The following is a 26,084-nucleotide window of genomic DNA, read 5'->3' as shown; positions in this document are numbered from 1 at the left end:
AAAATAAATTGTTGTTACAATAATGTTTTCGACTTGCTTTATTATATTTTTTTTGAGGCAATTACGTTCAATGAATCTGAATTTTTATTTTCTTCCACTTTATTTAATATAAGATATGAAACTTTTAAAATCTTTAAATTATTCACTTTGGCCAACTAAAAAATAAAATTATGGAAATTTTATTTATTAAAAAACTTATATTGTAGGTCCAATATCATGTCATATTATCAATCTATAATTTAATTTAAATAAATAAAGGATATTGGTTGTAATTTCAAGAATAATTGTAATTGAATTTTAGAGGTTAGGGAGAAGTCAATCCTAAGTGGTTGACCGGAAAAGAATCGAAAAGGTGATTTCACTCTATTTATGACTCGAGACAGATTCTTGGAGTATCTAGAAAATAAATTGGAGCATAAACGGAAACATTCTCGAACTACAAAGATAGTTTTTTTTTTAATCATTAGTATTACATAAAAACATTCTTTCTAGAGTAGCAGCTCTCGTTCGGGACAGAGAAATAGACGACATGGTGCAAGACAACCTGACAACCACACGACATGAGTATCATCACATAAAAATATTCTTTCTAGAGTAGCAGTTCTCGTTCGAGACAGAGAACAGAAGATACAGTACAAGACAACCTGACAACCTCAAGACATTAGTATCACATAAAAACATTCTTTCTAGAGTAGCAGCTCCCGTTCGAGACAAGGAAACAAAAGACACGGTGCAAGACAACCTGACAACCACAAGACATTAGTATCACATAAAAACATTCTTTCTAGAGTAGCAACTCCCGTTCGAGACAAGAAAACAGAAGACACGGTGCAAGACAACCTGACAACCACAAGATATTAGTATCACATAAAAACATCTTTCTAGAGTAGCAGCTTCCGTTCGAAACAGAGAAACAGAAGACACGGTACGGATTAAGACAACCTGACAACCACAAGACATGAGTATCATCACATAAAAATATTCTTTCTAGAGTAGCAGCTCTCGTTCGAGATAGAGAAACAGAAGACACGATGCAAGACAATCGGGCAACCACAAGACATTAGTATCACATAAAAACATTCTTTCTAAAGTAGTAGCTCCCGTTCGAGACAGAGAAAGAGAAGACACGGTACGGATTAAGACAACCTGACAACCACAAGGCATTAGTATCACATAAAAACATTCTTTCTAGAGTAGCAACTCCCCTCGATCTCGTATGAATATTTGATGTACGAGTTTCTCTTAATTTGATGAATTTACGAAAAAGTCCTCATACAAAATTCTTTTTATATAAGAGATTAAATTTGAAGTTTTCAATTAATTTACAATTTCGCCATCTACAAGTAAAACGTCCATCGTCTTCCCTGCAATTCTGTTGAGAAGATTAGAGCCGCCGTCTCCATCTCCGTTTCTCTGTCGCTTTACCTTCGCTTTTAATCAACACAAACCTCCATTGATCACCTTAATTCCATTTTCATGGCTTCAACCAGACTTACTCAGTTTAATCCCCTTCTTCATTTCGTATTATTCAAGACTATTCCTCACTGCAATATGTTGCCGGTCCTCCTCCCCTTCAGGATTTTTCTTCACACCTACTTCTTGTCTGCCTTCCGATTCCTTCATCGATACGTTTTCAGGTTTGCTTTCATTTAGATATCCGATGATGTGCATTTTATCTTTCTGATGTTCTTAATTCGTTCTTCTCTCTGTTTTTGTTTCTCTAAAGATTTCGTAACGATGTTCAAAGAAGTGAGCTTATGGAAAATGGTGGAGTCGATTCAGAACATTCTGAATTTCGGGAGAAGGAGAGTGGTGAAATGGAAATGGATGGTGAAGACAATGGGAAAACTAGGAGCTCTGTTTTTTGCTCTGTTTCTATGGAAACTAGTTCGTCTTTGAAAATGGGAGATTCTGAGTTTACTTGCGGGATTAAAGAACTTGACATGGATAATGTTGATTGTACTCTTTCTTACGTTCAATCCACCGCCTTGGATATAGTTTCTAAGGGAGTAAATTCTGATGGCTTGAAAAGTACTAACACAATTCTTGATGTTTACTCAGAAAATGATGCTTCCAATGTGTTTGATGTATTGCCTGAACCAGAAGTTCAAGTTCTTTGGGAAGATTATCCCGATCCGTCTGATTCAGAATCTGCAGAGGAATCAACCAGTGGCTCCCCAAAGACCAATCATGATCAAGTTGATGATTCATCTTGCAAAGAAATCAAGCAACTTGACTCTTTCAACAATTTTGAGAAAGAGAAAGAATCTGTCAATGTTTCGGAGGAATCAACTGAAGCAAGTTTGCAGGAGAATCCCTCCATGTTAAATTATGATCGCAGGTATGAACTAAACTATCTACCAGATCACCAGGATATAGTAAAGCAGCTAGAAATGGAGCTGAGAAATGCAAGAACTGGAGGGCTTCCAACAATTTTTGAAGAGGATACTGAGACAGCTGAAGCAATTAATGAAAAGTTCAAGTATGAAGAAGTAATGGGAGAGATACAAAAGGTCTACAGGATTTATGCGGAGAAAATGTGGAAACTTGATATCTTAAACAATCAGATTATGCATGTCATTGGTGGGTACTCATCTACGTATCATGAAGAAGTTGAAACACTTACCTTTTTGTAAGGTCGTTCTACTCCGTATATTTTGTTAGGAATCACGGATCTCCACAATGGTATGATATTGTCCACTTTGAGCATAAACTCTTGTGACTTTGCTTTGGGCTTCTCCAAAAAGCCTCGTACCAATGGAGATATATTCCTTACTTATAAATCCATGATCATTCCCTAAATTAGTCAACGTGGGACTCTCTCCCAACAATCCTCCCCTCGAACAAAGTACAATATAGAGTCTCCCTCAAGGCCTATGGAGCCCTCGAACAGTCTCCCCTCAATCGAGCCTCAACTCCTTTTTCTGGAGTTTTCGAACAAAGTACACCATTTGTTCGACACTTGAGTCACTTTTGACTACACTTTTGAGGCTCACAACTTCTTTGTTCGACATTTGAAGATTCTATTGACATGGCTAAATTAAGGGCATGACTCTGATACCATGTTAGGAATCTTGGATCTCCACAATGGTATGATATTGTCCACCTTAAGCATAAACTCTCATGGTTTTACTTTGGGCTTCCCCAAAAAGTCTCGTACGGAGATGTATCCCTTACTTATAAACCTATGATCATTCCCTAAATTAGCGAACGAGGACTCTCTCCCAATGTTTAGTCTATTTGGTGCTTTTAACGTAGCAATTGATTCAATTCTGTAGGTTTGCAGCATCTGAAATATCCGCTGCAATCAGTTTCAGCACAGAACTCACAGAGCTCACAGCTATGGTTGGGAAAAGCACGGAGGCTGGGAGCTGACCCAATACTTGTTTTCTTAGGAGATTTACTAAGGGACATAGAAATGGTGTATGTAGGACAAGTTTGTCTTTCCTGGGAAATTCTGCAATGGCAGCTTAGGAAATCCCTTGAGCTGCAACGATATGACTCTCAAGGTATTCGTCAGTATAATCAAGTTGCTAGTGAGTTCCAACTTTTTCAAGTTATGCTGAAAAGATTCATGGAGGGAGAAAGGCTTCAGGGCAACAGAGTTAACAACTATGTCCAGAACCGCTGTGTATTTCGTAGTCTTTTGCAAGTCCCACCCATCATAGGTAGAATATGCATCACATTTTGCAAATTTTGAGTGCTTTGGTGGTTCAGATGATGATAAATCGATGTAATTGTTACTCAGATGATGATTCTGCAGAAGCTGAAGGAAGAGAGCGGGAAGATGATTATGACTTTTCCAGTAACTTTTTAGCAGAAATCATAGAGAAATCAATGTGGGTTTTCTATGAATTTCTTGTTTCTGATAAAGATGATGCCAAGAACATCCTGAAATGCAACAGAAAGCATCAGATTGAACTCCAAAATTCAGAAAATCCACAGCTTTTGTTGGTCAACGTACAAGATCACTTTCAGAAGGTATGCATGTGCTTACCAATATTATTCCTCAATAGCATAGAAATGCCTAAAAAAACCATGTTTTCTGGTGATACAGTCAGAGAGAAAGGTGAAAGATCTTCTGAGCAGAAACAAGAGATGTTCTTTAGATAAGCTGGGAAAGCAAGAGGAAGCTGGACTGAGTTATTCATTAATGCTTCTCATTGCGCAGGTTGACCTGAAATTGATTTCAAGAGTGCTGAGAATGGGAAAATTGACAGTCAACCAATTATTATGGTGCAGCCAAAAGCTTGATCATCTTACGTTTATAAACAGACAGGTTCACTTGGAACCCTCCCTTCTGCTTTTTCCCTTTTGACACTATATCTCAATTTTTATTCACATTTAAGTAAAGTTACAAGATATGTAAAACACCACACTAGCGGTTATGGTCCATTTTAGTCTATTATGTATCGCCGTCAGCTTTACGGTTTTAAAACGCGTCTGTTAGGGGGAGATTTTCCACATCCTTATAAAGAATATTTTGTGAGATCTCACGATTTAACCCTTTCTAGAATGAGAAACCAAATATTCCCAATAAAAAGCAACTGCAAACTCTCTTCCTCCATATATTTCACTGAAAAAGAAAACGAATCCTTTATTTATGAACACAAACACAGTGTCACACGTATCTTTGTTCATGCATTTATCATCCCTTATTGGTCGTGAAGTCATGAACTGTATTATTATTCCTTCAGCTCGTTCATGGTGGTGGTTCAGTGATCTTTAGGCTTTTGAGGGATCTTCTCTTTCAGCTTCTGAACCATTTTATGGTGAGGAGGAAGAGTTTCCTTAATCAGAGGATGGTCCTTCAAAGCATCCACCCATGAGAGAAAATCAGGGTTTCTTTTTGAGCCAATTACATCTCCAAGAATCTCACGCAGTGCCAAATAGTTGCAGGCATTAGGCCCCACAACTATATCAAGAAGTCCCAAGTTTTTTCCGTCATAAAAGGGAAATTTTCGTGGAAAATCTTTCTTCATTCCTTCTTCAAATACCCTTATCAGTTTTGATAGCTCCTCACAAGCTGCCTCTCTTTCTTCTCCTTTGGACTTGAAGATTGGCAAGGTGCCTAAAATGATCTGAATATCATAAACAGAGCATTTATCAAAGACTAGAAAATGATCGAGAGACCCGAGGAACGAAGCATTTTTTATAAGGGTGTGGAAACTTCTCCCTAGCAGACGTGTTTTAAATTTGTGAGGCTAACGGCGATGCGTAACAGGCTAAAGCGGACAATATCTACTAACGGTGGCTTGGGCTGTTAGAATATACCGGAAAAAAAAAAAAAAAAAAAACCTTTTGGTCATAGAATTGAGCCCAGAAACGAACTTTGGATCTTTCATAAGGGTCTTCAGGAAGAATTTTGGGACGGTGATTCCAATGCTCTTCTATGTATTCAAGAATGACAAAGGACTCTGCAATTGGCTTTCCCTTATGGATGAGCACAGGGACTTTCTGATGAACTGGATTGAAGTTGATAAGCAATTCACTCTTGTTTGCTAAATCTTCTTCCACATACTCAAAGTTTATGCCTTTCATTTTGAGTGCTAGAATAATCCTGGTGCAGTATGAGCTATACCACGTTCCAAACAACACCACATCACTTTGCTTCCCAGCTTCCATCTCTGTGTGTGTGTATGGCTGATGTTTGGAGAAGGGTTATATAAGTTCATGAGTGAGATTATCTTATTTGGTCTTAGATGTTAGGTGAGTCAATATATCCATTTATTCAAACTCATATAAGTTAGTATAATAAGTATGCCTTGAACAAATAGAGTTGCTATCTTAAAATAATATTTTAGAATGATTCCCACCATCTTAGTTTTTGACATTAAAACATTATAAAAAAGACAAATGTTGAATATTTGATCAGAGACCTTTCTGTGCCAAATAGAATAAGATTGATCGAGAGAAAATAATGAGTAGAAAAGTGTGAGATGCCACATCTATTGAATAGAAGAATGAAACATTGCTTATAAGGGTGCGGAAACCTCTCCCTAATAAACGCATTTTAAGACCTATAGAGGAAGCCCTTGAAGGGAAAACTCAAAGAGGACAATATCTGTTAGCGGTGGGCTTGGGCTGTTATAAATAGTATCAGAGCCAGACACCGAGCGGTGTGCCAGTGAGGAGCTGGCTCCCAAGGAGAGTGGATTGTGAGATCCCACATCGGTTGGAGAGGGGAACGAAGCATTCCTTATAAGGGTGTGGAAATCTCTCCCTAGTAGATGCATTTTAAAATCTTGAGCGGAAGCCGTTGAAGGGAAAATAAAAGAGGACAATATATGCTAGCGGTGGGCTTGGGCTATTACAAATAGTATTAGAGCCAGACATCAAACGATGTGCTAGCGAGGACGTTGGGCCCTCAAAGGGGGTTGATTGTGAGATCCCACATCCGTCGGAGAGGGGAACGAAACATTCTTTATAATTGTGTGAAAGCTTCTCCCTAATACCCAAACAGCACAATATCGGCTAGCGGTAGGCTTGAACTATCACAAAAAGTCAAGGTTTTTATTTGAATTCAAAGAGATCACTAAAATAATCATTTACGTTCTGAAGTTACCTACACATGTCATGGATAGAGACAGAATTTTTTAAACTTAAATCTATTTATTCTATGGTCCTTGCAATTATCTTCTTCTCTTTCATTTCTAACCTTTAAGTTCTCAAATTTGCACATGTTAGTCCTTAGAAGTCTAACCCTTAGCTTTTTTTTCTCGAATATTGAGTTATGATCAAGTGAAGATTCCATTCTATTGAACTTACTCGTAATTGGTGTGTGCATGTGATTAGATAGAAAACAACTCGGGTGATACTCATCAACTTGGTGTAGATAGCTTACTTCCACACACAGCCCATGTAAGTTCTTATAAGAACACTAATAATAAGTTACAAAAACTTCCAATATCTCTAGCTAAACTACATAATTAAGCACCTAAGAAAAAGCACTTTAAACTTTCTACTTAGCTCTAATCCATCAAGTGTAGCAATTAGATGTAGATAAACTTGTTGAAACTTCACTAGGGCATGAAGAAGAAGAGTCCCAAATCAAATTTGACTTCACCAAATCACTTATACTCAAAGGAAAACTCAAAGGATACCCTGCAGTGGATCTTATGGCCCCAAATTGCTCACCAGCTGCATGCATCTCATGTGTCATAGTTTGTGGATTGTTGCTTATAAACTGCTGTTGTGCATGCATTTCTATAGGGTCAGTAGGCTTGATGCCAAAATCTCCAAGCACTGATGATGACATGTTTAGCAAAATAGAAGAAAGGTCCACTCTGCATGTTTCACTTGGTTCTTCTGTGGTGTTGGGTGCTTCAGTTAAAATGGGAAGATGGGAGAGTCTGCTGGTTGTTTGAGTGTTGAATGGCTTACATGAGGCCACAAAGTCAAAAGGGTAAGCGTTGGAAATGGAAGGTTGGTGGGTTTCATATGAGGGAAATGGGGTTTTTGTGGGGAAAAATGTGTCATTAGCTTTTGGGATATCATCAGATAATGGTGGGTTTGAAGAGAGAGTGAGAGCTCTTTGAGCTGTGGTGTTGGTCTTTTTGAATATTCTGCATATTGCCCATGAATCCTGCATCCCCCATTTTGTAATCTTTTAGAATAATTACGTAGATAACGGTACAGTCCAAGCCCACCACTAATAGATATTGTCTTCTTTAGACTTTTCCTTTCGACTTTTCTCAAGATTTTAAGACGCATCTATTAGGGAGAGGTTTCCACACTCTTATAAGGAATGATTCGTTTCCCTCTCCAACCGATGTTGGATCTCACAATCCACCACCCGTGAGGACCTGGCGTCCTCGCTGGCACACGAATTGTGAGATCCTATATTGGTTGAAGAGGGGAACGAAGCATTCCTTATAAGGGTGTAGAAATCTCTCCCTAGCTGATGCGTTTTAAAACCTTGAGGAGAAGCTCAGAGGACGATATCTACTAGCGGTGAGCTTGAATCTAGCTGCATAAAAGTTATCGAAACCTCTCCACTCCATGTTTGAACTAAAAGAAAATAGAAGGGTTTAGATGCATTACATTTGCAAGAAGGGTCTTATGAACAAATCGCTTAGTTGGAGCTGGATCAGTGATAGAAGGGAGACGAAACTCATGCATCATCCAGTCAGTTTTAACACCTTTAGCAGCTCTTCCCTTATAGAAAACAAGCGATTTCTTCAACCCAATGCACTTATTGGCATCAGATGAGTAAATTGGGCGATCAGTGCCAGTGGCCTTCCAAAACCCAGCTCCAGTGACACGGTTAGGCCTCGCACTGTTCCTATATTTTCTATCTCTAGGACAGTAGAAATACCACTCCTTTTCTCCACTACCAGCCAGCTCTAAAACACAAACACAAAACACACCAAAAACACACCAAAAATTAGATTCAAAACAAGGAATATCATCACTTTGAACAACAAAAATGAATAAAAATGAAGAAAGTTTCTTACTTGGAAGATCCCATGGATCATATTTGTAGATATCAATTTGTTTGATGAGTTCAATAAGAAGAGGCCTTTGTTGAATCTTTCTTTTAAGGTAAAACCCAACAAGTTCTTCATCGGTTGGATGAAAACGAAACCCTGGCAGCATTAGTTCCTCTATATTTTCACCATGATCATGTCTCTCCTCCATTAATATATAACAAAACCCTAAAGTGATCACCTTGCTTTGTGACTAAGAAACCCTAAAAAGAGTTTGAGAGTGAAAGCAACAAAGAAATGAAGAACAACAAAAAGAGAAAAATTAAAGCTTTAGCAGAGAGAGTGTGTGAAAGTTGAGTTGAATTGAAGGCAATATATGCTTCCTTTCAAGGGGTTTGCCTCCGAGGGATCAGCCGCTATTTCTGGTGGGTATTAAAGAAGCCCTTTTTTCAATAGCAACAAATTAAAGAACACATACCAAGAAAACCCTAGAAGGTCTTAACCTTATCAATCACTCATTTATATGTTCATAAACTTCAAAAAGGAAGCAACTTTTTAAGAACCCATATGATAAAAACTTAAACTTTAGCATAATTACCTAATTTATGAAATTTTTAGTGTAACTTTATTGGAAATTTACGTGTAATTTGGTGAATTTTGTGATTATGGAAATGGGGGAATCTGGAGATTTGAGAGAGGGGAAATTTCTTGGATTCGTTTTGGATTAAGTGAGTTTTTGGGATTAATTTTGTGGAGTTTTAGGTGTGTTAGTATTAAATTAGGCAATGAAGATTGGAGTTTTTCGAAGAACACTTAATTAAAAAAGGATTAGTATTTGAAATCAAGACATGGAAACATGGAGCTAAACACGATTTTCGATACTCTATGCTTTAAATATATGTTAATGAAGTTGATTAATTATGAAGTTTATTGATTTTTTGTATGAGCTATGAGTTATGAGTTCCTCGGAGTCCCAAAATTCAGCTTCTATTCCATTCCCACAGTTTCTATTCCATGGCCTTTGTCAGAATTTAAACCAATATTTTAAGATTTTACAAGAAGCCAAAAGTTTGAAATTTGTGTAATTTCCAAAAGGGTAAAATGGGTATTTCCTTAAATGGGTCAACCTTCGAGTTTTGACCCATTTATGGTAATCTTACTCCCTAAAAACGTTGAGGATTATTAGTAGTACCAAGTTGGTTAATTAAGAGGAAGATCATGTGTTTATAAGTAAGAAACATTATCTCTAATAGTACAAGAAGTCACGAGAGTTATTGCTCAAAGTGGACAATATTATATTATTATAGAGATTCGTGATTTCTAAAATGGTACTAGAGTTATATTCTTATCTTACCCAGAACAAAGAATGCTTTGTTTGAGGGCTCTAGAGAAGGAGTCGAGCATCAATTAAGGGGAGGCTATTTTGAAAGCTTATGGGTTCTAGAGAAAGAGTCGAACATCAATTAAGGGGAGGCTATTCTGGCTCTAGAGAAGAAGCCGAGCCTCAATTAAGGGGAGGTTATTCTGAGAGTTTATGCTCAAAATTGATAATATCATACCATTAGGATATTCGTAATTCCAGAGAAGGAGTTGAGCCTTAATTAATGGGAGACTTAATATAATATCATCGTGGAGATTCATGATTCCTAACAAAAAAAACACAACTCTAACCCTTTGTTCAAGGGCTCCGGAGATGAAATCGAGCCTCAATTAAGAGAAGGTTGTTCGAGAGCTTCAAAAGAGGCCTCAAAGTCATAAGAGTTTATGCTCGAAGTAGATAATATTGTACCATCGCAGAGATTCATAATTTCTAACCAAAAAAAAAAAAAAAAAAAAAAAAAAAAAAACCTCACTTTCAGCGTTGGAGCTTTTAGGGTTTTTGGAAAAAATATTAAAATATATTATTTTGGGGAGAAGGTGAAATGAAATTCAGTGAAACTCCCAAAAATGTAGCCCTCAGTTGGAACCCTTTTTGTCCTTGTTCTTGACCTTTGAGCTAACTTGCCATTGTCAAGCGTGCAACACACTTTATTTTAATTACAATGCACAGTCTTCCATGCCTCTTTTTATTACATAATTAATACGCTTAATCACACTTAAAGAAATTACATTATAGTCTGTTCTTATATGATCCTAATTACACCACCAGCTCTGATGTTTCTAAGAATATGGCCAAAAACATAGTGGAAAAAGCAGTGATAAACAGCTATAATAAGCTCATTTTATCAACTAGTTTACTGCTAAAAATGTAGCTTTTAACAGCCTATTCACTGGGACAGATTCTGAGTTTTTAGCAGAAGAAACCACAGGTTCGACTATGTTGTCTGCAGCAGTTCCTTGATATCGTAGCCTTGGAGCTATATGCAAACGAAAAGAAGGGTTAGCTCAGTACCTTTTGTGGTCTGAATTTGGAGTATAAGATTTCACTCACCGCAAGGAAGGTGAGGAGCAAAATGACGCCTGAGTTCCACAAAGCATGTATGGTGATGGGGGTCAAGAGGTTGCGAGTTTGAGCATACGAAAGTCCGAGAGCAGTTCCTACGTGAGTTTTCGACACGAGGAAACGTATGAATAACTCGAAATAACTTTGGCTTTGTTATTATTGACGGGTTTATAGCTTAACGTGTTGCTCTAGAAGGACTATAGAAATGGTAAAAGGAGAGTTTCAAGAGAATTTGCAGGTGATTGAGATTACCAAGTACAAAGAGCTGAGGAAACTCGCCAGGAGTGAGATGTGCAAGGGCAAATATAGCTGCGCTGATTAGAATGGCAATAGGCGTAGGAACCCTGCAGGAAGGAGGAGAAGTGATCAGGATAAACATATTAGTACATCATATGGTATCACAATCGAAGGACATGGACAATGATGTTCACAAAATTAGATGATATTCAACCGAAACAACTTAATTTAACGAACTCGCCAACACGTCGTTCCTTAACGGTCACTTTCATCAAATTTTGGTCAGTCTTGCTTCTCGTATCACCAAGGTTAGTTATGTAACAGCCTAAGCCCACCGCTGGTAGATATTGTCCTCTTTGAGCTTTCCCTTCAAGGTTTATAAAACACGTGTGCTAGGGAGAGGTTTCCACACCCTATAAAGAATGCTTTGTTCTCTATAAAGAATGTTTTGTTCTCCTCCCCAACCGATGTGGGATCTCACAATCCACCTCTCCTTCAGGGGCCAGCGTTCTCACTGGCACTCGTGGGACCCCCAATCCACCACCCTTTGGGGCTCAGCCTCCTCATTGGCACATCATCCGGTGTCTGGCTTTGATTTCATTTGTAACCGCCAAAGCCTACCGCTAGCAGATATTGTCCTCTTTGGATTTTCCCTTTCAAACTTCTCCTCAAAGTTTAAACGCATCTGTTAGGAAGAGGTTTCCACACCCTTATAAAGAATATTTCATTATCCTCCCCAACCGAGGTAGAATCTCACCAGATAAGTCTATAAATCAATACAGCAGCCATTAATTAGTTCAGAACTTTCCAACCCTCGCCTAAGAGCATCTCATCCTTTCCCTCGTGCATGCAGCTTTATAAGACAATATTATGATTGTTTCGCGATTTCGTATCATTAACAATCACCCAATTCTATGCTTCCAGACATTTTTTTTACCAGTATCTCAAAGCATGTCTCAGAGGCAGCACTATTATTTCACTTTTCTATGGCTAAATGGGCCTAAAAATGTATAGATTCTCTATTTACTCTGTAAACAGCAAGTGTTTTCCCAACAGTTGAATTCATGTTCTCAGTTAAATCATTTAATGGCCAATATCATAAGAAAAACTCAACTTAATTAAGGAAGTAAAGACCATACCACTTGGTAAGAGACACCATAAAAAATCCCCGGAACACAGTCTCTTCAAGAACTGGAGCAAGAACACCTGCGATTCCCACTAGACAAGCAGTGCTGAAATGAAAACATATATGCTGGCTTTACTTGCTTGTTTCTAAATTAATCGTTGGTCTTAGTAACTTGGACACCAAAACGATGAGCCTTAGAGAACATTAGACACATTGAAAGCCAGAGTATATGCAAAATTGATGCAACCTCCCGTGAACTACCTGATGCTGGAAGATCCTATTAGTGGAAGCAAGCGTACTAGAGCGTCTGTCTGAAACCAAAATGAAAAGAAAATTTGAGTCTGTGCTCTGCAAGATTTGACATAACCCATAACGACAATAATAATTTCAAAATAGTGAAACCAAGTTCATTCAGACTCATAAACATAGTAAACAATCCCATGTGAGCACACAAGAACGCTTCTCTCTTCGATCCAAAGGAAAACTTGATCGATCAAAACTCGCCTTGAAGCTGTCAAGTAGGCAAAAACAACAAAGGTGTAACAGCCCAAGCCCACCGCTAGCAAATATTGTCCTCTTTGGAGCTTTCCTTTTTGGGCTTCCCCTCAAGGTTTTAAAATGTGTCTGCTAGGGAGAGGTTTCCACACCCTTATAAAAAATGCTTCGTTCCCCTCTCAATCGATGAGGGATCCCCCCAATCTACCCACTTCAGGGCCCAACGACCTCGCTGGCACACCGCCTAGTGTTCACCCCGCTTCAGGACTCAGCCTCCTCGTTGGCACATTGATTGGAGAGGGAAACGAGCGTCAACTAGGACGCTGGGTCCCGAAGGGGGATGGATTGGGAGATCCCACATCGGTTGGAGAGAGGAACGAAGCATTCTTTATAATCGTGTGGAAACCTCTCCCTAGCAGACTCGTTTTAAAACCGTGAGACTGACGATAATACGTAACAAGTCAAAGCGGGCAATATTTACTAGCGATGGGCTTGGGCGGTTACAAAAGGGCTATAGAGCTATATACTTTCCAGTTCCAGCTTAAAATGGACAACGGAAAATATGAAAATGATCTTAAACGTTTCTAACCTCTCTTTCAGGACTCCCACCGTTAAACGAAGACAACACAGCTCCCGTCGCTGCAATAGAAGCCAGAGCACCAGCCAGACCCACTCCTGCCCATAAGAGCCAGCCCTTCTGCAGATTCAGAGGGTCCCTCACATCTGAATGATACCCATCAGCAGAAATGTTAGAGCATGATCAATAAACCAAAGATCTGCCCAAGTTACTACTAATCACATGAAGTATAATTTTTCCACTAAGCAGTATAAAACACAACAAAGGCTCTTCTGAGTTCTGACACCATAGCTCATCATGGGTAATCCATATCAACAGTATTAAATGATCAGCAATAGCTTGTAATTAAGAATACCATAGCGATACAAGTCTTCAGGAAGTGGTTGGAAAGTGTTGGCAATACTGTATAAGATCCCAAGAACAGCCACAGTCGTAATGCTACCAGAACAACCAGTAAATAATTAAGTGTCATTCCGGATTCTTGTGAAAAAGAGGATCACAAAATCTATGAACATGTCTGAATCTGAAAGAACCACATTTGATCTAAAATCAAGGCATACCCTTGGTCGAGGAAAAGTATTTCAGCCTTCTGGTCTAAGCTTAGCTCTTCAATGCGAATACCAAGATAAGGTATGGCAGCAGATTCAACCAATCCTGTCACAATGAAACTGTCTGGGAAAACATTAACTTTTTCTCCTCTTGCTAATTATGAAAGCAATTACACTTGAACAAAGCAAAAACAGTCGTAAAAAAGTCACCTCAATCCACAAGCTAGTGAAGTTAATGAAACTGTTTGCCATCCCCATGGCACCTCCCATCGCCTCAAGATAGGCCATCCCGCCCCATTTCCCTGAAACAATTTTTCAAATGCCTTAAACCCAACTCATACTATTTTCTTTTTTCCAACAAATCAACAACAGAGAATTTTGCAAACAAAATGTCTCGAACCACACGATTCTCTATAATAACATGATATTGTCCACTTTGAGCTCTCGTGACTTTGTTTTTGGTTTCCCCAAAAAGGCCTTGTACACGTGGAGATAGTATTCCTTATTTATAAACTTATGATCTTCTCTTAATTAGCCAATGTGGGACTCCTCTCCCAACAATCCTCCCCTCGAACAAAGTACACCATAGTGCCTCCCATGAGGCCTATGGAGCCCTCGAACAACCTCCCCTTAATAGAGACTTGACTCCTTCTCTGGAGCCCTCAAACAAAGTACACCATTTGTTCGACACTTGAGTCACTTTTAACTACACGTTTGAGGCTCACAACTTCTTTGTTCGACGCTTGAGGATTCTATAGACATAGCTAAGTTAAGGGCATGACTCTAATACTATGTTAGGAACCACGACTCTCCACAATAGTACGATATTGTCCACTTTGATCATAAGCTCTCGTAACTTTACTTTTGGTTTCGCCAAAACGCCTCATACCAATGAAGATAGTATTTCTTATTTATAAACCCATAGTCTTCCCCTTAATTAGTCAATGTGAGACTCTCTCCCGACGATCCTCTGCCCAGTCAAATACTTTGTTTTCTTTTCAGCAACACAGTATACGTACTTCAATTCTCTGCTATTTAGTACATTTCTCTAAATTCAACAGCAAGTGTGTCCAAAATTAATGGCGAATTACAGTAAGAAGAGCGCACCTTTTGCTGAAAATCGCCGCCGGATTCATCTTTAGCATTGAAGAAGCAAAGTGGACGAAACCCATTTTGGAACCGGAAATTCGAACGCCGGGGTGGGTGTCGCAGGGACAAATTGCGATAACCAAAGAGTAGAATCTTAGGAATTGGTTTCACCGTGGATTTCAAAGAAGACGACGGTTTCCATTGATTAGAAAGACAATGGATTGAAGATTCAGCTAAACTTGCGAAGGTAGTCGAACAGGAAATCTTCATTACTTAATTAATTCTATAACAAATCCGTCGACTGAAGTCCCACCCAGCTTCGAATTTTTCGCTCTTACCGAAGAGGATAATGCAACGAATTTCAAAAAAGAAGCAGAAATTTCAAGAGGTCAATAATCAAAAGGGATAATTTGCAGAACTTCCAAGCCCTAGTAAGTGGACTGGCAACTCAGTGAGAGGAACTAAACCCATTCAATCGCCCATCAATTTCCTTCCAACCCATTTAAATCATTGGGCCAAACCAATATGATCAATGCTCAAGCCCAAACCCAAACCAAGTGCCCATACCATAGATAGTAACTATCAAATCTCTCAACTCACTCTTAATCGAATGTGGTGTGTCAATTATATTTGGAGAGATTTCACTTTGATATTATATCTTAACTCTTCAAACCCATGATTTATATCGAAATTTAGATCAAATTTGGCATCCAACGACCTCAACATTTCTTTGCATCCACTACGACCTTAGACATGCCATGTACTTATCTTGAACTACTAAGAATTGTGAAGGTTGTTCTTAGACTAACACCGGTTCATATGTTTTTTTTGCTCATTTACATTCTTTTCAAGAGTTCACTAAGCATAGGATTGTCAAGTCAAACACGTTTAATTTTATAAATTTCAATGGTTGAGTAGTTATCAAGAACGATAATGAGTTTAAGTAAAGAAAAGTGTCAAAGAGAGTAGATTGAAACTTTCCATTAGATGGACAAACAAGTGGCATATGTACATACGTATGTGTCTTAATAAGATCAAACCATGCTTAGTAGGGGCCAAATGAAGGCTTCTCCAATTAAGTTTGTCCACATTCTACAACGATGACATTGGACGACCACCCTCGCATACACCCATTGCTTATCAAAGCCAATGTTTAGGTCAACTAGGCTAAATGGCTTAGTCTCCTTGTGCTCGAGGCTAACCAATTGATGTGCACCCTAATTCGCATCACACACCCTTCCACTGTTCCACATAAAATCTCTATGAGATCCCACGTCGGTTGGAAATGAGAACGAAGCATTTCTTATAAAAGTATGGAAACATCTCCATAGTAGATGAGTTTTGAAACCTTGAGACTGTCGGCGATACGTAACAGACTAAAGCGAACAATATTTTCGGACGGTGGGTTGGAGCCACCCATTATTGATCTAGTTTAACAATCAAAGGTAAGCCCGGGCATTGCTCCAACTCAACGACAAGACACCCTTTTTGTCTCCTACTTCATCATTTCCTAATCATATCTCACAAAAGAAAGTACAACCAGCAAAAACCCAGTTCAGTTTTGCAGACAAGAAAATGAACAACGACGTAGGCAAACAAAATTGACGAACCAACCACGACACAAAACAAAACCACCATAAGAACAGTACTCGACTTTGTTTCGAACCCAGCTGGTCCGTTTCCCTTAACATAACTATCGCCCACAAACTTCAACATCAATGCCTCACCCTGTTTGGGGAAGTGGACCCTATAATAATCATCATCAATACTTACCCTAATGCCTGCCATTTGAAAACCCTATTAAGGCAAAATCTATGCAAGCCCCCACACGGCTAACCCACAAGCCTGCCTGTGATTACACCACTTACCCACTTGGTTGGCTTCTGCATGTTGCATACACACATTCATTAATGGCTGTAGGGGTCCGAATTGTTTGATACCATTTGAGATGAAACGCATCTTCTCGCCTGTTGGGGGGTTCCTATCCCATATCATTCTTTGGGTTAGGTGACCCTATTGGGATCTTTACTTGAAAAAAAAAAAAGAAATTTTTAATGCACCTTTCGTGTCATATCGGTCTATCTATATCTATATCTATATAATTTTATTCCATTTGTATCCTTTTCAAGGGACACGCAAGTGAGCTCTCTTTTCGTTATGAATTTGACCTTGAAATGGCTAGATTGACGTGCGATTGTCACCATAGTTTTTAAGAGGATAAGATCACGAGAGCAATAGAATCTCCATCTGTATAGGTTGAGTCTAAAGAGTCTCGTACCAATAAAGATAACTGTCATCGTTTATATACTTACGATCATTTCATTCCTTAACATGTTGAGGATTGTCGGGAGAGGAGTCCCACGTCCCAAGGGGTTGATGATGGGTTTATAAGTAAGAAATTATTTTCATTGGAATGAGGCCTTTTAGGGGGAAGGCAAAAGCAAAGTCACGAGAGCTTATACTCAAAGTGGACTATATCATACTATCGTGGAGATTCGTGATTCTTGATATAGTATTAGAGTCATGCTCTTAACTTAGTCATGTCAATAAAATCTTCAAATGTCGAATAAAAAAGTTGGGTGCCTTGAAAAAGTAGTAAAAAATGATTTAAAGTGTCGAACAAAGGGTGTACTTTGTTCGAGGACTCCAGAGAAGGAGTTGAGTCTCGATTAAGGGGAGGTTGTTCGAGGGCTCCATAGGCTTCAGGGGATGCTCTATGATGTTCTTTGTTCAAGGTGAAGATTGTTATGATAGGAGTCTGGGAATGATCTTATACTCAAAGTGGACAAATATTATAGTATTATGGAGAGTCATGATTTCCAACCGTTATGACGCTACGGATAACGTTGATAATTGCAGGTTCAGTCTTCATTAATGAGTAAAATCAAATCAAATCAAATCGTTAAGATATTAGTAAGCGCTATGGATAATACTTAAGATATTAGTGAGTGCTCTCGAATTGCTAAGTGGTTAAAGAAAGCTGGTGACTTGGAAAGATAGTGACAAGTGGTGGGAACGATGGAGCTTCACATAGACACAGTAACGTGTAGCATTTGCAGCCTTAGAGGAGTGTGGTTTAAATGTGCATACGGTGTTCAAGCTGGAAATTATGCAACACAGCACAGAGAAAAGCAAAAAAAACATCTCTAGAAACGAAGAAAAACAACTTCGTACCTTAGCTGAATGGTGAAAGTTAAAGACAGAAGTGTCCATCCACTGAGCTGATAGTACATTATGGTGTCTGTCCCCTTCACTTCAGATTTTGTGTGAATTGGTTTGTGTCGGACGTGGGATTAGCTGTCCAAGTATTGTGTGAGTTCTAGCAACTGGCATTCCATTAATGCCATTTCAGGGCCCTTCACACCACAAAACTAAGCTGTTGTTTTGATATGAAATCATGAATTTGTCAGTTTTTGGTGAAACAATAGAACCTGAACCGACCCTCGACCAAGCCTCATATGCATTGTGTCACGGTCATGTTTGTCCAAGATGTGTTGCCTCTGACCGCATAACAAATATCCCTGTAACATCCCAACCCCACCGCTAGCAGATATTGTCATCTTTAAACTTTCACTTTCGAGCTTCCACTCCAAACTTTAAAACGCGTCTACCTTATAAAGGGTGTTTCGTTCTCCTCCCCAACCAATGTGAGATTCTCACACTCCCGGTCTTTCTTGTCTAGGACGTGTTGTCTATAGTTGCATGCCCTCTCCAAACCTTGTTTACATGCTTTCATTCTAGATACGTGAGTGTATGACCATTCACCAAAACCATATCTACATCCGTCAGGCCTAAAATACTCCAGAATGAGGAATATGGCTAGTTGTCAGTTCTTACTGCCTTGAGTTATATGCTATTTAAGTTGTGGTATTTCTTAATTTGCTTATAATCACATAACGTTACTCTCTTCAAATCGTTTTCAAATGTAATTCATCGCTCACGTTTTCTAACCTTTTATCGCAACGTGACTCGAGGCTTTAACATATGCCGACGTCGAATTTCTCATGGTCGAAACAAGTGTAGCACGATCGCTATCCCGTTATCACAAGAGTACGATTGTGACACGTGGCTTAATCTCATGCATACTCTACTTATACACCAATCATTCCCATCTCTTTCCCACTCATTTCTTCAACAAAGTTTTCAACTTTTTTTCATATCTTCAATTGGGTTTGGTCCATGGGAAGGGTGAGCTTGCCGCCACCTGTTTGTGATACAAATCTCTCGCAGAGAGTGTCTTTTGAGAGCAATAACCTCCGTGAAGCCTCTTTTTCTTCTTACTTGAACCATGCAGAGCAAGAATTTGTGCGAAAACTTGCTGAATCAACTCGAAATCGTTCCAATAATTCCACCATTACCACGACAGCTCAAGAACAAGATGAAGATCATATAGAAGTTTTTGGAGCAGAGAAGTATTTCAATGGCGGAATTAACAGCCCAGAGCCCATCAAATTCTGCCCTGAAAATAAAAAACAGAGCAAGAAGCCTAAAAGTTGCAGCTCAACTCGTTCTGAAGGGAGTTGGAATAGCCAAAATGGTTTGTTGCAGAATGTAAATAGAAAATCTTCCAAGGAAATTAAGAAGAAATCGTCACAATTGGCGAAGATTTTGCTGTATAAATGCTATTGCTGCAACAACAAGTCCGTGGAAGTGAAGAACAATGACAAATCGCCGCCGACCAAATCAGGGATAAATTTCACGTTTCCGAGCTCAATACCAGAGGCCACGAAGAACACGGCGCTGAAAATACAAATTCAAGGCCGGAAATCGATTGAGGTTTTTGGATCCCCAAATGTCGATGCTTTGAACATGAATCATTTGGAGAAGAGGCTGTCTGTAATGGCGTGGAACGACGTCGTTCCGAGAGTGAAGGCTTCTGATTCCGATCAAATCTACGACGAGGACGCCGGAAGTGATGCAAGTTCGGATCTTTTTGAGATTGAGAGCTTAACGGGGAACCCCAATTCGATTCTCACAAGACAGGGCTCTGATTGCTCTGATTGTGTAACACCCACCACGCCAAGCGAGGCGAGCATTGAGTGGAGTGTCACCACAGCCAGCGCCGCTGATTTCTCCGTCGTGTCGGACTACGATGAACGGCGGCTCTCCACCACCGCTGCAGCCTACATGACTAAATCCAGCTACGAGAGCGACGTGGAGAATATTCATTGGCGGCGTTCGAATCTTCTGATGGGTTGTAAGAATCAGAAAGCGGTGAGAGTGGCCGGAGATAAGTACGATTCTCCGGCGGAAGTTCGCCGGAGAACGGCGTCGTTTGGAAGGCTGATGAGGTTCGAAGCTGATACCAAAATTATGGGGTTTAGCTCGAATCAGAGATTTGCTTGTACGCTTCACTCATGAGATAATTGGGATTAGAGTTTAAAACATTCCCTAATTAAATGTTGTTTACATGTTTTAATTATTATTCATAATAAAGTGATAATTTTTAAGGGAATTTATATAATTTTATTATAGTTTCATTAGTTAAATTAATGATAAATTCTTTTTTTTTTTTTTTGCAGAATTAAAGGTTCCAATTTTTTCACAAAAATTAATAAAATGTTTAATATATTTAATTAAATGTTTGATAAAACTCTTTTACAAACGTATTATTTAATATATTTACATTTTAAAATGGTTAATTAAATTTTTCTATATTAAGAGCCCAATAAGAAATTAATAAACAATTTTAAAAAAAGAAAAAAATAAGGATAGATTTAATGTCAATAATTTGGGCTCAGATATGGCAGAAATTTATTATTAGTATTATTGTTATTAAAAGAATTTTTAAAAATTCTTAAATAAATAAAAAATTATTTTATTTAAGTTTTATAACAAAACAAAAGTATTTATAAATTTATTTTTTTTGAAAAATAAACGATTATCAGTAACGACTCATGCCCAAGATTCGAAACCTAGATTTGGCACCTGATGCCCTGACAGTACCTTATATCTCGTATAACATGGTTAAGTTACTTACTCCTCACTCGAATACTATTTCCACATACCAACATGAGTCCTTCGAGCAAGTTTTGTCCTAACTTACATCCTCGAAAAATTCCCAATACCTCATCCAACAAGCATGCTTAACCACAAAGTTCCTATGATTGAGCCACCGAGAAGGAAGGTGCACTTTGTTGGTATAGATGATGACTTTCAATTCTTTTAAGCCAAAATCACTCTCATCCATATGTGGTCTCAATTCATGTACCACTTCTTCACTGAGTAAGAACAAAACATGTTGGGAAGACTCGTGTTCACTCTTAAAAACAAAAGATAGGTAACGTGACCATGTTGCAAGGAAATACCGAAACCATTAGGTACTAAATTAAGATTCTAAATCCTGGGTATAACACGTTACATTATCAAAAAAATACTCCGGAGACTAGTTTATAATATCCAAAACCATATTATAAGAACATAAAAGAAAAGGTGTGGGTGAGTGGCTTGCATATCATTTGAATAATTGATTTCCTAAAGTAGGAGATAATGTTAAAAATTAGAGCATATCCAAAATAGAATGGATTCCATAGCTGTTGCCACATCAAGCATTTCATTACTGAAATAAAATAAGCGACGTGCAGCTTTGAGAAAGACCCCTCCGATAGGTCCAAACGTCCCTCGGGAATGATTTACAGATGGTCATTCATAGTTGGCCATCAACATTGTATACTGCTTCTGCATTAAAATATATATATATATATATATATATATAATGTTCATGACAATTCCAGGTCAGATACAGACAACAAAATATGATTCCTGCTATTAATCCAATGTTTGACCGACAGTTTGCCAAACTTTACCTGCTGTTATGTATAGTTTCAATGAAGCAACTGGACATTAAATAATACATTATCATATAGTTCCTATGTTTATGCATAAATTATATCATTGTCTTTGTTCTACTAATCATACCATGTGAACCAAATAAGTGCTAAATCTTCCTAGAAACAAAGTTTAGCCTAGATTTGCAGCTTCACCATATCAGAGCAATCTATTTCAGTAGAAGAAAGATAGTTCAGAATGCAGCTGGGAAAGGGATAAGTAACGTTTAACCAAATCCAAAGAAGGAAAAATCAGAGGTTCTCTGTTCACAAGGAGTAGGTACAAGAAAAAGAAAAGGTTCAAATCACAACACGAATCAGCTATGAAACGACGAGGAAATAATACTAACAAGAGTGTAAGACACGAGTAGGCGTATGATACAAATTTAGCAGTGTGGTGGCTGGCTAACAGTGAGAGAGATAGATAGGGGAAAAAAAAGTAACAGTGAGGAAAATAATATATGCTTGCTATGGAACAACTAATCTTCCTTAACTCGCGCTTCCGAACCAGCCCCGGCTCTCTTCTCTGAGTAAGGCATATAGGTCCCAAATATTCTATCCCACATAACAAAAAATGGCTGGGAGAAGTTATACTTACTGCCATATAGCTGATGGTGGAAATCATGATATGCAGAATTGTTTCTGAAGAACACATGGAAAGGGTTCCCGGGAATCCATAATCCACAATGGTCATCTACTGTTTTGATGGTGGCGAATGAAAAGAAAAAGATGGAGACTCGAGATGACATCCCAGAGACGAGGAAAGATAAAGCTCCACCGATTGTGTCGAGGAGAAGACCCTCCAATGGATGGTTGTATAAAGCTCCGAATGCAAAAGGTACAACCAACCGGTGATGATGGGAATGGATGTGCTTGTATAGGAACTTATTCTGATGCATGTATCTGTGAATGAAGTATTGCCAAGTGTCCAACACGAGCATCGCAACAATAAACTGAACGATGATTGTTAGCCAAGATTTTGGAGCTGTAGCAACCTCACCATCATTTCCAGTCACCTACGTGATAAGTTAAGAACAAACACAATTGTCAGCGACAGTCAATGCCAAATCAACTTTCCTATGCCAAATCGACTCAGCTGTGGTAAATAAAATGTACAACAAAAACGACACATTATGAGTTCTAAGTTTAGTGAACAAATTATATGTCCATTACATTAGACATTAGATGAAGATTGGTAAACGAATGGAACAAGTAATTGTCCAGCTTTCAAATAGAAATGATTGCATCCAGCATATCACAAATTAATTGCAGGATTTACAGCCTAATGTTCCTATTTTGGCATCATTCAAGAAAGTTCTTCAACCGCTTTATCTTCAGGTATGCATCGGTGGTCTTCTAACTCGAAAAACTGACCTCAACAAACCAATTTCTGTTTCTTGATTGTATTGGCTACAGCCTACAGGACACTTTCAGCCAGTACTGGAACAGTGAGAGAAATGTGTATTTAAGAAATGAGGGCCAAAATGCTACACTTAGGAAACTAATAATGGCGAACTGCAGAACAATAAGATACTCTCAATGTGAAGGGTTAGAATTTGAATAAGATACTCTCAATGTGAAGGGTTAGAATTTGACCATAGCGATCCCGAGTAATCATAGATGTAGTCCAGATACAAATTAAAGGGTGCAGAAAAGACCATGAGCCTAACAACTTAGACCAACAATGTCTTCGCTAAATGATATCTGTCCATACAGGCCGAATTTTTTAAGCGATTCCTTCTACTTTCAGTTCGCTTCTTTCTTTTCCCTCAACCACCCAAATCACAAGACATGAAGGGAAAGAGGATAAAAACTTAAGCACCATCAACCGCACATCCTAAGTATCAAATTTGGTGAAGACCCAATGGTTGAGTTTTTACAATTATATAGTTTCCTAAGAGACCACAGGTTAGACGAGCATTTCCAATAGAAAATGCTCATCTTACTTTATCTTACTTGACTTCTTTGTTTGGTTGTTGACTCGTGATCAATGGCTGGACCATGCTCTTGCCTTTAGACCCGCCCACTACCAACCTCAACATGTCGGGATATGCACACACCCACCTAGCACCCACTTCACTTACGCAATTAGTGTAGTGAAGAGCTACATGCATATAGAGCTAAAAGCACACCTCTCCTAAACCTGAACCTCGAAGTAGGAGGTTACTCGTTTTTTTTTTTAAGAATTGTGGAGTAGTTTGAGGATCATGGATGGAATATTTTCATGGAAAGTGACCTAACCAGGTGAAATAAAAAAAGATGATTCAGAAATAACAAAAGGAATTCTCAGAAAATAATACATCAACCAATCTTGGTCAGCAAGACTAGGAAGTACAAAGGTCCAACGCTCCACCTACTAATGCTGTCAGCTTGTAAAGTATAAAAGAACTGATGAAGTTTCAGATCAGTAATAAATTTCGCGCAGCTAAGCACTTGTACGATTACTTCTCAACAAAAACAATTGAAGTGACAGTCTTAAAGCATCAATAAATGGTGTCTACAAATCCATGAGAACTTAAAGCAAGTGGGGGACCGGGGGGGAGTTAACAAAATACAGCGATAAATACGCATCAAAGTGGACTCAGCGCCGCCTCTTTCAACTAATAACAGTCAATTGATTCAAACTTTATACAGGGGACATGACAAATTCACAAAACATAATCAAAATCATACACAGATTGAAATTAAATGAACTCGGAACTGACATCATGCAATGCGTACCTTAAACAAGAGGATCGCAACGATTGCCTGAATAGTCTGTTGAAGCAAAACGCCTCTGACCACAGTGCTCTTGGACACTACGTTCTTCTCTAGCTCATCTTCCTTAGAGTGCAACCGGTAGTTCTCAAATGAGCCCAGTAGAATATAAATCCCAGAATACAACCAGTAAACCACAATTGGCACAAAAGTACCCAACATTTGATCGGAGAATACAAAACCCATCTTGGAAAAGGAGCTAGAAGCAATCAAAGACTAAACTCCAATAGATGCCGGAAGTGCATTAGGACTCAAAACCCCAAATCGCAGCTCCCGAACAATTCTCCGGCAGACTGAGAAACAGCAGGAAGGGATTCCCAAATCCAATTCAGGAGAAGGGGGAAGAAGCTTCCCACACTAGCGTTTTCGGGAATGAAATGAAACAACAACACCGGAATCAACGAAGGAAGGAGGAAATGGAAAGGGGATTCAAGCTAGGGTTTGCAGACAAAACAAAGAGAAATCTGTGGAAGCAGTACGAATCCAGGAAGAGAGAGGATGGAGATCGAGAAGAATCAAACTACGTCGTTTCTTAAGATTCCCTTTCCAACACGAACTTGAGGAAATATCGTCGTGGAAGAGAAAGGGTTTGGAAGGCCATCCACGTGGCAGTCTGCCAACGAGTCAAAACAAGGCCCAGCATGATGTACGGCTGTGATTTAATGTTACGCCTCGTTTAATCCGTTACCTGCCCATTGTTTCAGTTTCTATATATTTCAAGCCCAAATGTCTCTCCGTTTTAAATTTTCCTTTTTAATTTAAACTAATAAAAATTAAACAAAGACAACTTGGAAATCGGTGCGACATCGAAGCCTAGAATTGACCAAACATATTTTAATTCATTTTATTTATTATATATTTATATTCAAACAACCACGTTTGAACCCGAAAAATTATTAATAATTTTATATAAAAATTTTAAATATGACCCTCAGAGTTTTAAAACGCTCTTATAATGAATGTTTTGCTCATCTTTTTATGTTAATTTGGACTGCTTCATTGCTTTATAGAGCCTTTTAGGTTACAGGTATCGCATATAAGAGAGACTTTATGAAACAAGTCGATGATTTTTTAGGATTTGTTAGCCCACTTTATGGCTTTACAGATAAATAATCCATAGGATCGAACAAGATTAAAGATGACTTTTTTGTCCTTATCTCTTCACCCCTGTTTCATTCACCGTAGAAATTCCTTGCCACGAGTTGCTCGAGTTCCTTCCCGATAGTTGATTGGGTTTCCTCCGTTATTATCATTATTATCATCATTATTATTATTTTATTATTTTTGGTATTATTATAATTTTCCATTATGAAGTTAAAAGAATATTGGGCCTTATTGGGCCTTATTGGGCCGAAGAGCAAAAATGGATATGAGCCCAAATTTGAAAATCAAACCGATTGGACCGAACCAAACCAATCAGTTCTCCTTATTAGAATTGGTTCGGTTTGGCTTTGTAAAAAATGAAACGGTTTGGTTCAAGATTGGGATCAATCCGAAGGGACTGAACCGACATCACCCAACCCTTAATCTCAAAGCCCAAACCAAAACGATTCACG

General features: G+C 38.6%; 6 protein-coding genes across 7 annotated transcripts; 2 read left to right on the top strand and 4 right to left on the bottom strand.

Moving 5' to 3' along the window:
- Positions 1–1,336: 1,336 nt before the first annotated feature.
- Positions 1,337–7,349, top strand: LOC111801499 (uncharacterized). 2 transcript variants are annotated; one of them, XM_023685508.2, is made up of 6 exons: positions 1,337–1,637; positions 1,727–2,583; positions 3,279–3,668; positions 3,749–3,981; positions 4,058–4,279; positions 7,213–7,349. In XM_023685508.2, the coding sequence occupies exons 1-6, from the start codon at positions 1,477–1,479 to the stop codon at positions 7,219–7,221; spliced, it is 1,872 nt and encodes a 623-aa protein (XP_023541276.2). In that variant the 5' UTR covers positions 1,337–1,476; the 3' UTR covers positions 7,222–7,349. The 2 variants fall into 2 exon arrangements, with proteins under 2 accessions (XP_023541276.2, XP_023541275.2); XM_023685507.2 differs by lacking the exon at positions 7,213–7,349 and having other exon boundaries at positions 4,058–4,362.
- On the bottom strand, positions 4,531–5,831 carry LOC111801501 (glutathione S-transferase U10). The gene is made up of 2 exons (XM_023685513.2): positions 5,299–5,831; positions 4,531–5,081 (listed from the first exon to the last, which is right to left on the bottom strand). The coding sequence occupies exons 1-2, from the start codon at positions 5,623–5,625 to the stop codon at positions 4,716–4,718; spliced, it is 693 nt and encodes a 230-aa protein (XP_023541281.1). The 5' UTR covers positions 5,626–5,831; the 3' UTR covers positions 4,531–4,715.
- LOC111801500 (protein FEZ) lies at positions 6,816–8,811 on the bottom strand. Its single transcript, XM_023685512.2, has 3 exons — positions 8,457–8,811; positions 8,044–8,345; positions 6,816–7,585 (listed from the first exon to the last, which is right to left on the bottom strand). Exons 1-3 carry the CDS (start codon positions 8,638–8,640, stop codon positions 6,980–6,982), a joined length of 1,092 nt encoding a protein of 363 aa, XP_023541280.2. The 5' UTR covers positions 8,641–8,811; the 3' UTR covers positions 6,816–6,979.
- Positions 8,812–10,456: 1,645 nt separating this feature from the next.
- On the bottom strand, positions 10,457–15,356 carry LOC111802741 (uncharacterized). The gene is made up of 10 exons (XM_023687216.2): positions 14,963–15,356; positions 14,066–14,157; positions 13,868–13,975; positions 13,663–13,745; positions 13,320–13,453; positions 12,497–12,546; positions 12,249–12,341; positions 11,125–11,216; positions 10,861–10,967; positions 10,457–10,786 (listed from the first exon to the last, which is right to left on the bottom strand). Exons 1-10 carry the CDS (start codon positions 15,212–15,214, stop codon positions 10,745–10,747), a joined length of 1,053 nt encoding a protein of 350 aa, XP_023542984.2. The 5' UTR covers positions 15,215–15,356; the 3' UTR covers positions 10,457–10,744.
- A 3,767-nt stretch (positions 15,357–19,123) lies between these two features.
- On the top strand, positions 19,124–20,394 carry LOC111802323 (protein PHYTOCHROME KINASE SUBSTRATE 1). Its single transcript, XM_023686643.2, has one exon. It carries the CDS (start codon positions 19,124–19,126, stop codon positions 20,303–20,305), a length of 1,182 nt encoding a protein of 393 aa, XP_023542411.1. The 3' UTR covers positions 20,306–20,394.
- A 1,577-nt stretch (positions 20,395–21,971) lies between these two features.
- LOC111802313 (sphinganine C4-monooxygenase 2) lies at positions 21,972–25,081 on the bottom strand. Its single transcript, XM_023686626.2, has 2 exons — positions 24,493–25,081; positions 21,972–22,787 (listed from the first exon to the last, which is right to left on the bottom strand). The coding sequence occupies exons 1-2, from the start codon at positions 24,712–24,714 to the stop codon at positions 22,251–22,253; spliced, it is 759 nt and encodes a 252-aa protein (XP_023542394.1). The 5' UTR covers positions 24,715–25,081; the 3' UTR covers positions 21,972–22,250.
- Positions 25,082–26,084: the final 1,003 nt, after the last annotated feature.

The sequence above is a fragment of the Cucurbita pepo genome, chromosome 9 (assembly GCF_057944985.1).
Source record: "Cucurbita pepo subsp. pepo isolate OVF chromosome 9, ASM5794498v1, whole genome shotgun sequence".
In the NCBI taxonomy this organism is placed as follows: domain Eukaryota; kingdom Viridiplantae; phylum Streptophyta; class Magnoliopsida; order Cucurbitales; family Cucurbitaceae; genus Cucurbita; species Cucurbita pepo.
The sequence above is the reverse complement of the archived record's forward strand: the minus strand, read 5'-3'. Positions and strand labels throughout refer to the sequence as shown.

Excerpts from the sequence above, each read along its gene's own strand:
- LOC111801499 (XM_023685507.2), top strand. The coding sequence starts at position 1,477 with ATGGCTTCAACCAGACTTACTCAGTTTAATCCCCTTCTTCATTTCGTA. Across the intron at positions 1,638-1,726 it reads CTTCATCGATACGTTTTCAG|ATTTCGTAACGATGTTCAAA; the intron begins GTTTGCTTTCAT and ends GTTTCTCTAAAG. Across the intron at positions 2,584-3,278 it reads TCAGATTATGCATGTCATTG|GTTTGCAGCATCTGAAATAT; the intron begins GTGGGTACTCAT and ends TCAATTCTGTAG.
- LOC111801501 (XM_023685513.2), bottom strand. The coding sequence starts at position 5,625 with ATGGAAGCTGGGAAGCAAAGTGATGTGGTGTTGTTTGGAACGTGGTAT. Across the intron at positions 5,082-5,298 it reads CTCAATTCTATGACCAAAAG|ATCATTTTAGGCACCTTGCC; the intron begins GTTTTTTTTTTT and ends TATGATATTCAG.
- LOC111801500 (XM_023685512.2), bottom strand. The coding sequence starts at position 8,640 with ATGGAGGAGAGACATGATCATGGTGAAAATATAGAGGAACTAATGCTG. Across the intron at positions 8,346-8,456 it reads TGATCCATGGGATCTTCCAA|AGCTGGCTGGTAGTGGAGAA; the intron begins GTAAGAAACTTT and ends TTTGTGTTTTAG. Across the intron at positions 7,586-8,043 it reads ATAAGACCCTTCTTGCAAAT|GATTCATGGGCAATATGCAG; the intron begins GTAATGCATCTA and ends TGGGGGATGCAG.
- LOC111802741 (XM_023687216.2), bottom strand. The coding sequence starts at position 15,214 with ATGAAGATTTCCTGTTCGACTACCTTCGCAAGTTTAGCTGAATCTTCA. Across the intron at positions 12,547-13,319 it reads GTGGGAGTCCTGAAAGAGAG|ACAGACGCTCTAGTACGCTT; the intron begins GTTAGAAACGTT and ends TTTTGGTTTCAG. Across the intron at positions 12,342-12,496 it reads ATAGGATCTTCCAGCATCAG|CACTGCTTGTCTAGTGGGAA; the intron begins GTAGTTCACGGG and ends TTTTCATTTCAG.
- LOC111802323 (XM_023686643.2), top strand. The coding sequence starts at position 19,124 with ATGGGAAGGGTGAGCTTGCCGCCACCTGTTTGTGATACAAATCTCTCG.
- LOC111802313 (XM_023686626.2), bottom strand. The coding sequence starts at position 24,714 with ATGGGTTTTGTATTCTCCGATCAAATGTTGGGTACTTTTGTGCCAATT. Across the intron at positions 22,788-24,492 it reads TTGCGATCCTCTTGTTTAAG|GTGACTGGAAATGATGGTGA; the intron begins GTACGCATTGCA and ends CTTATCACGTAG.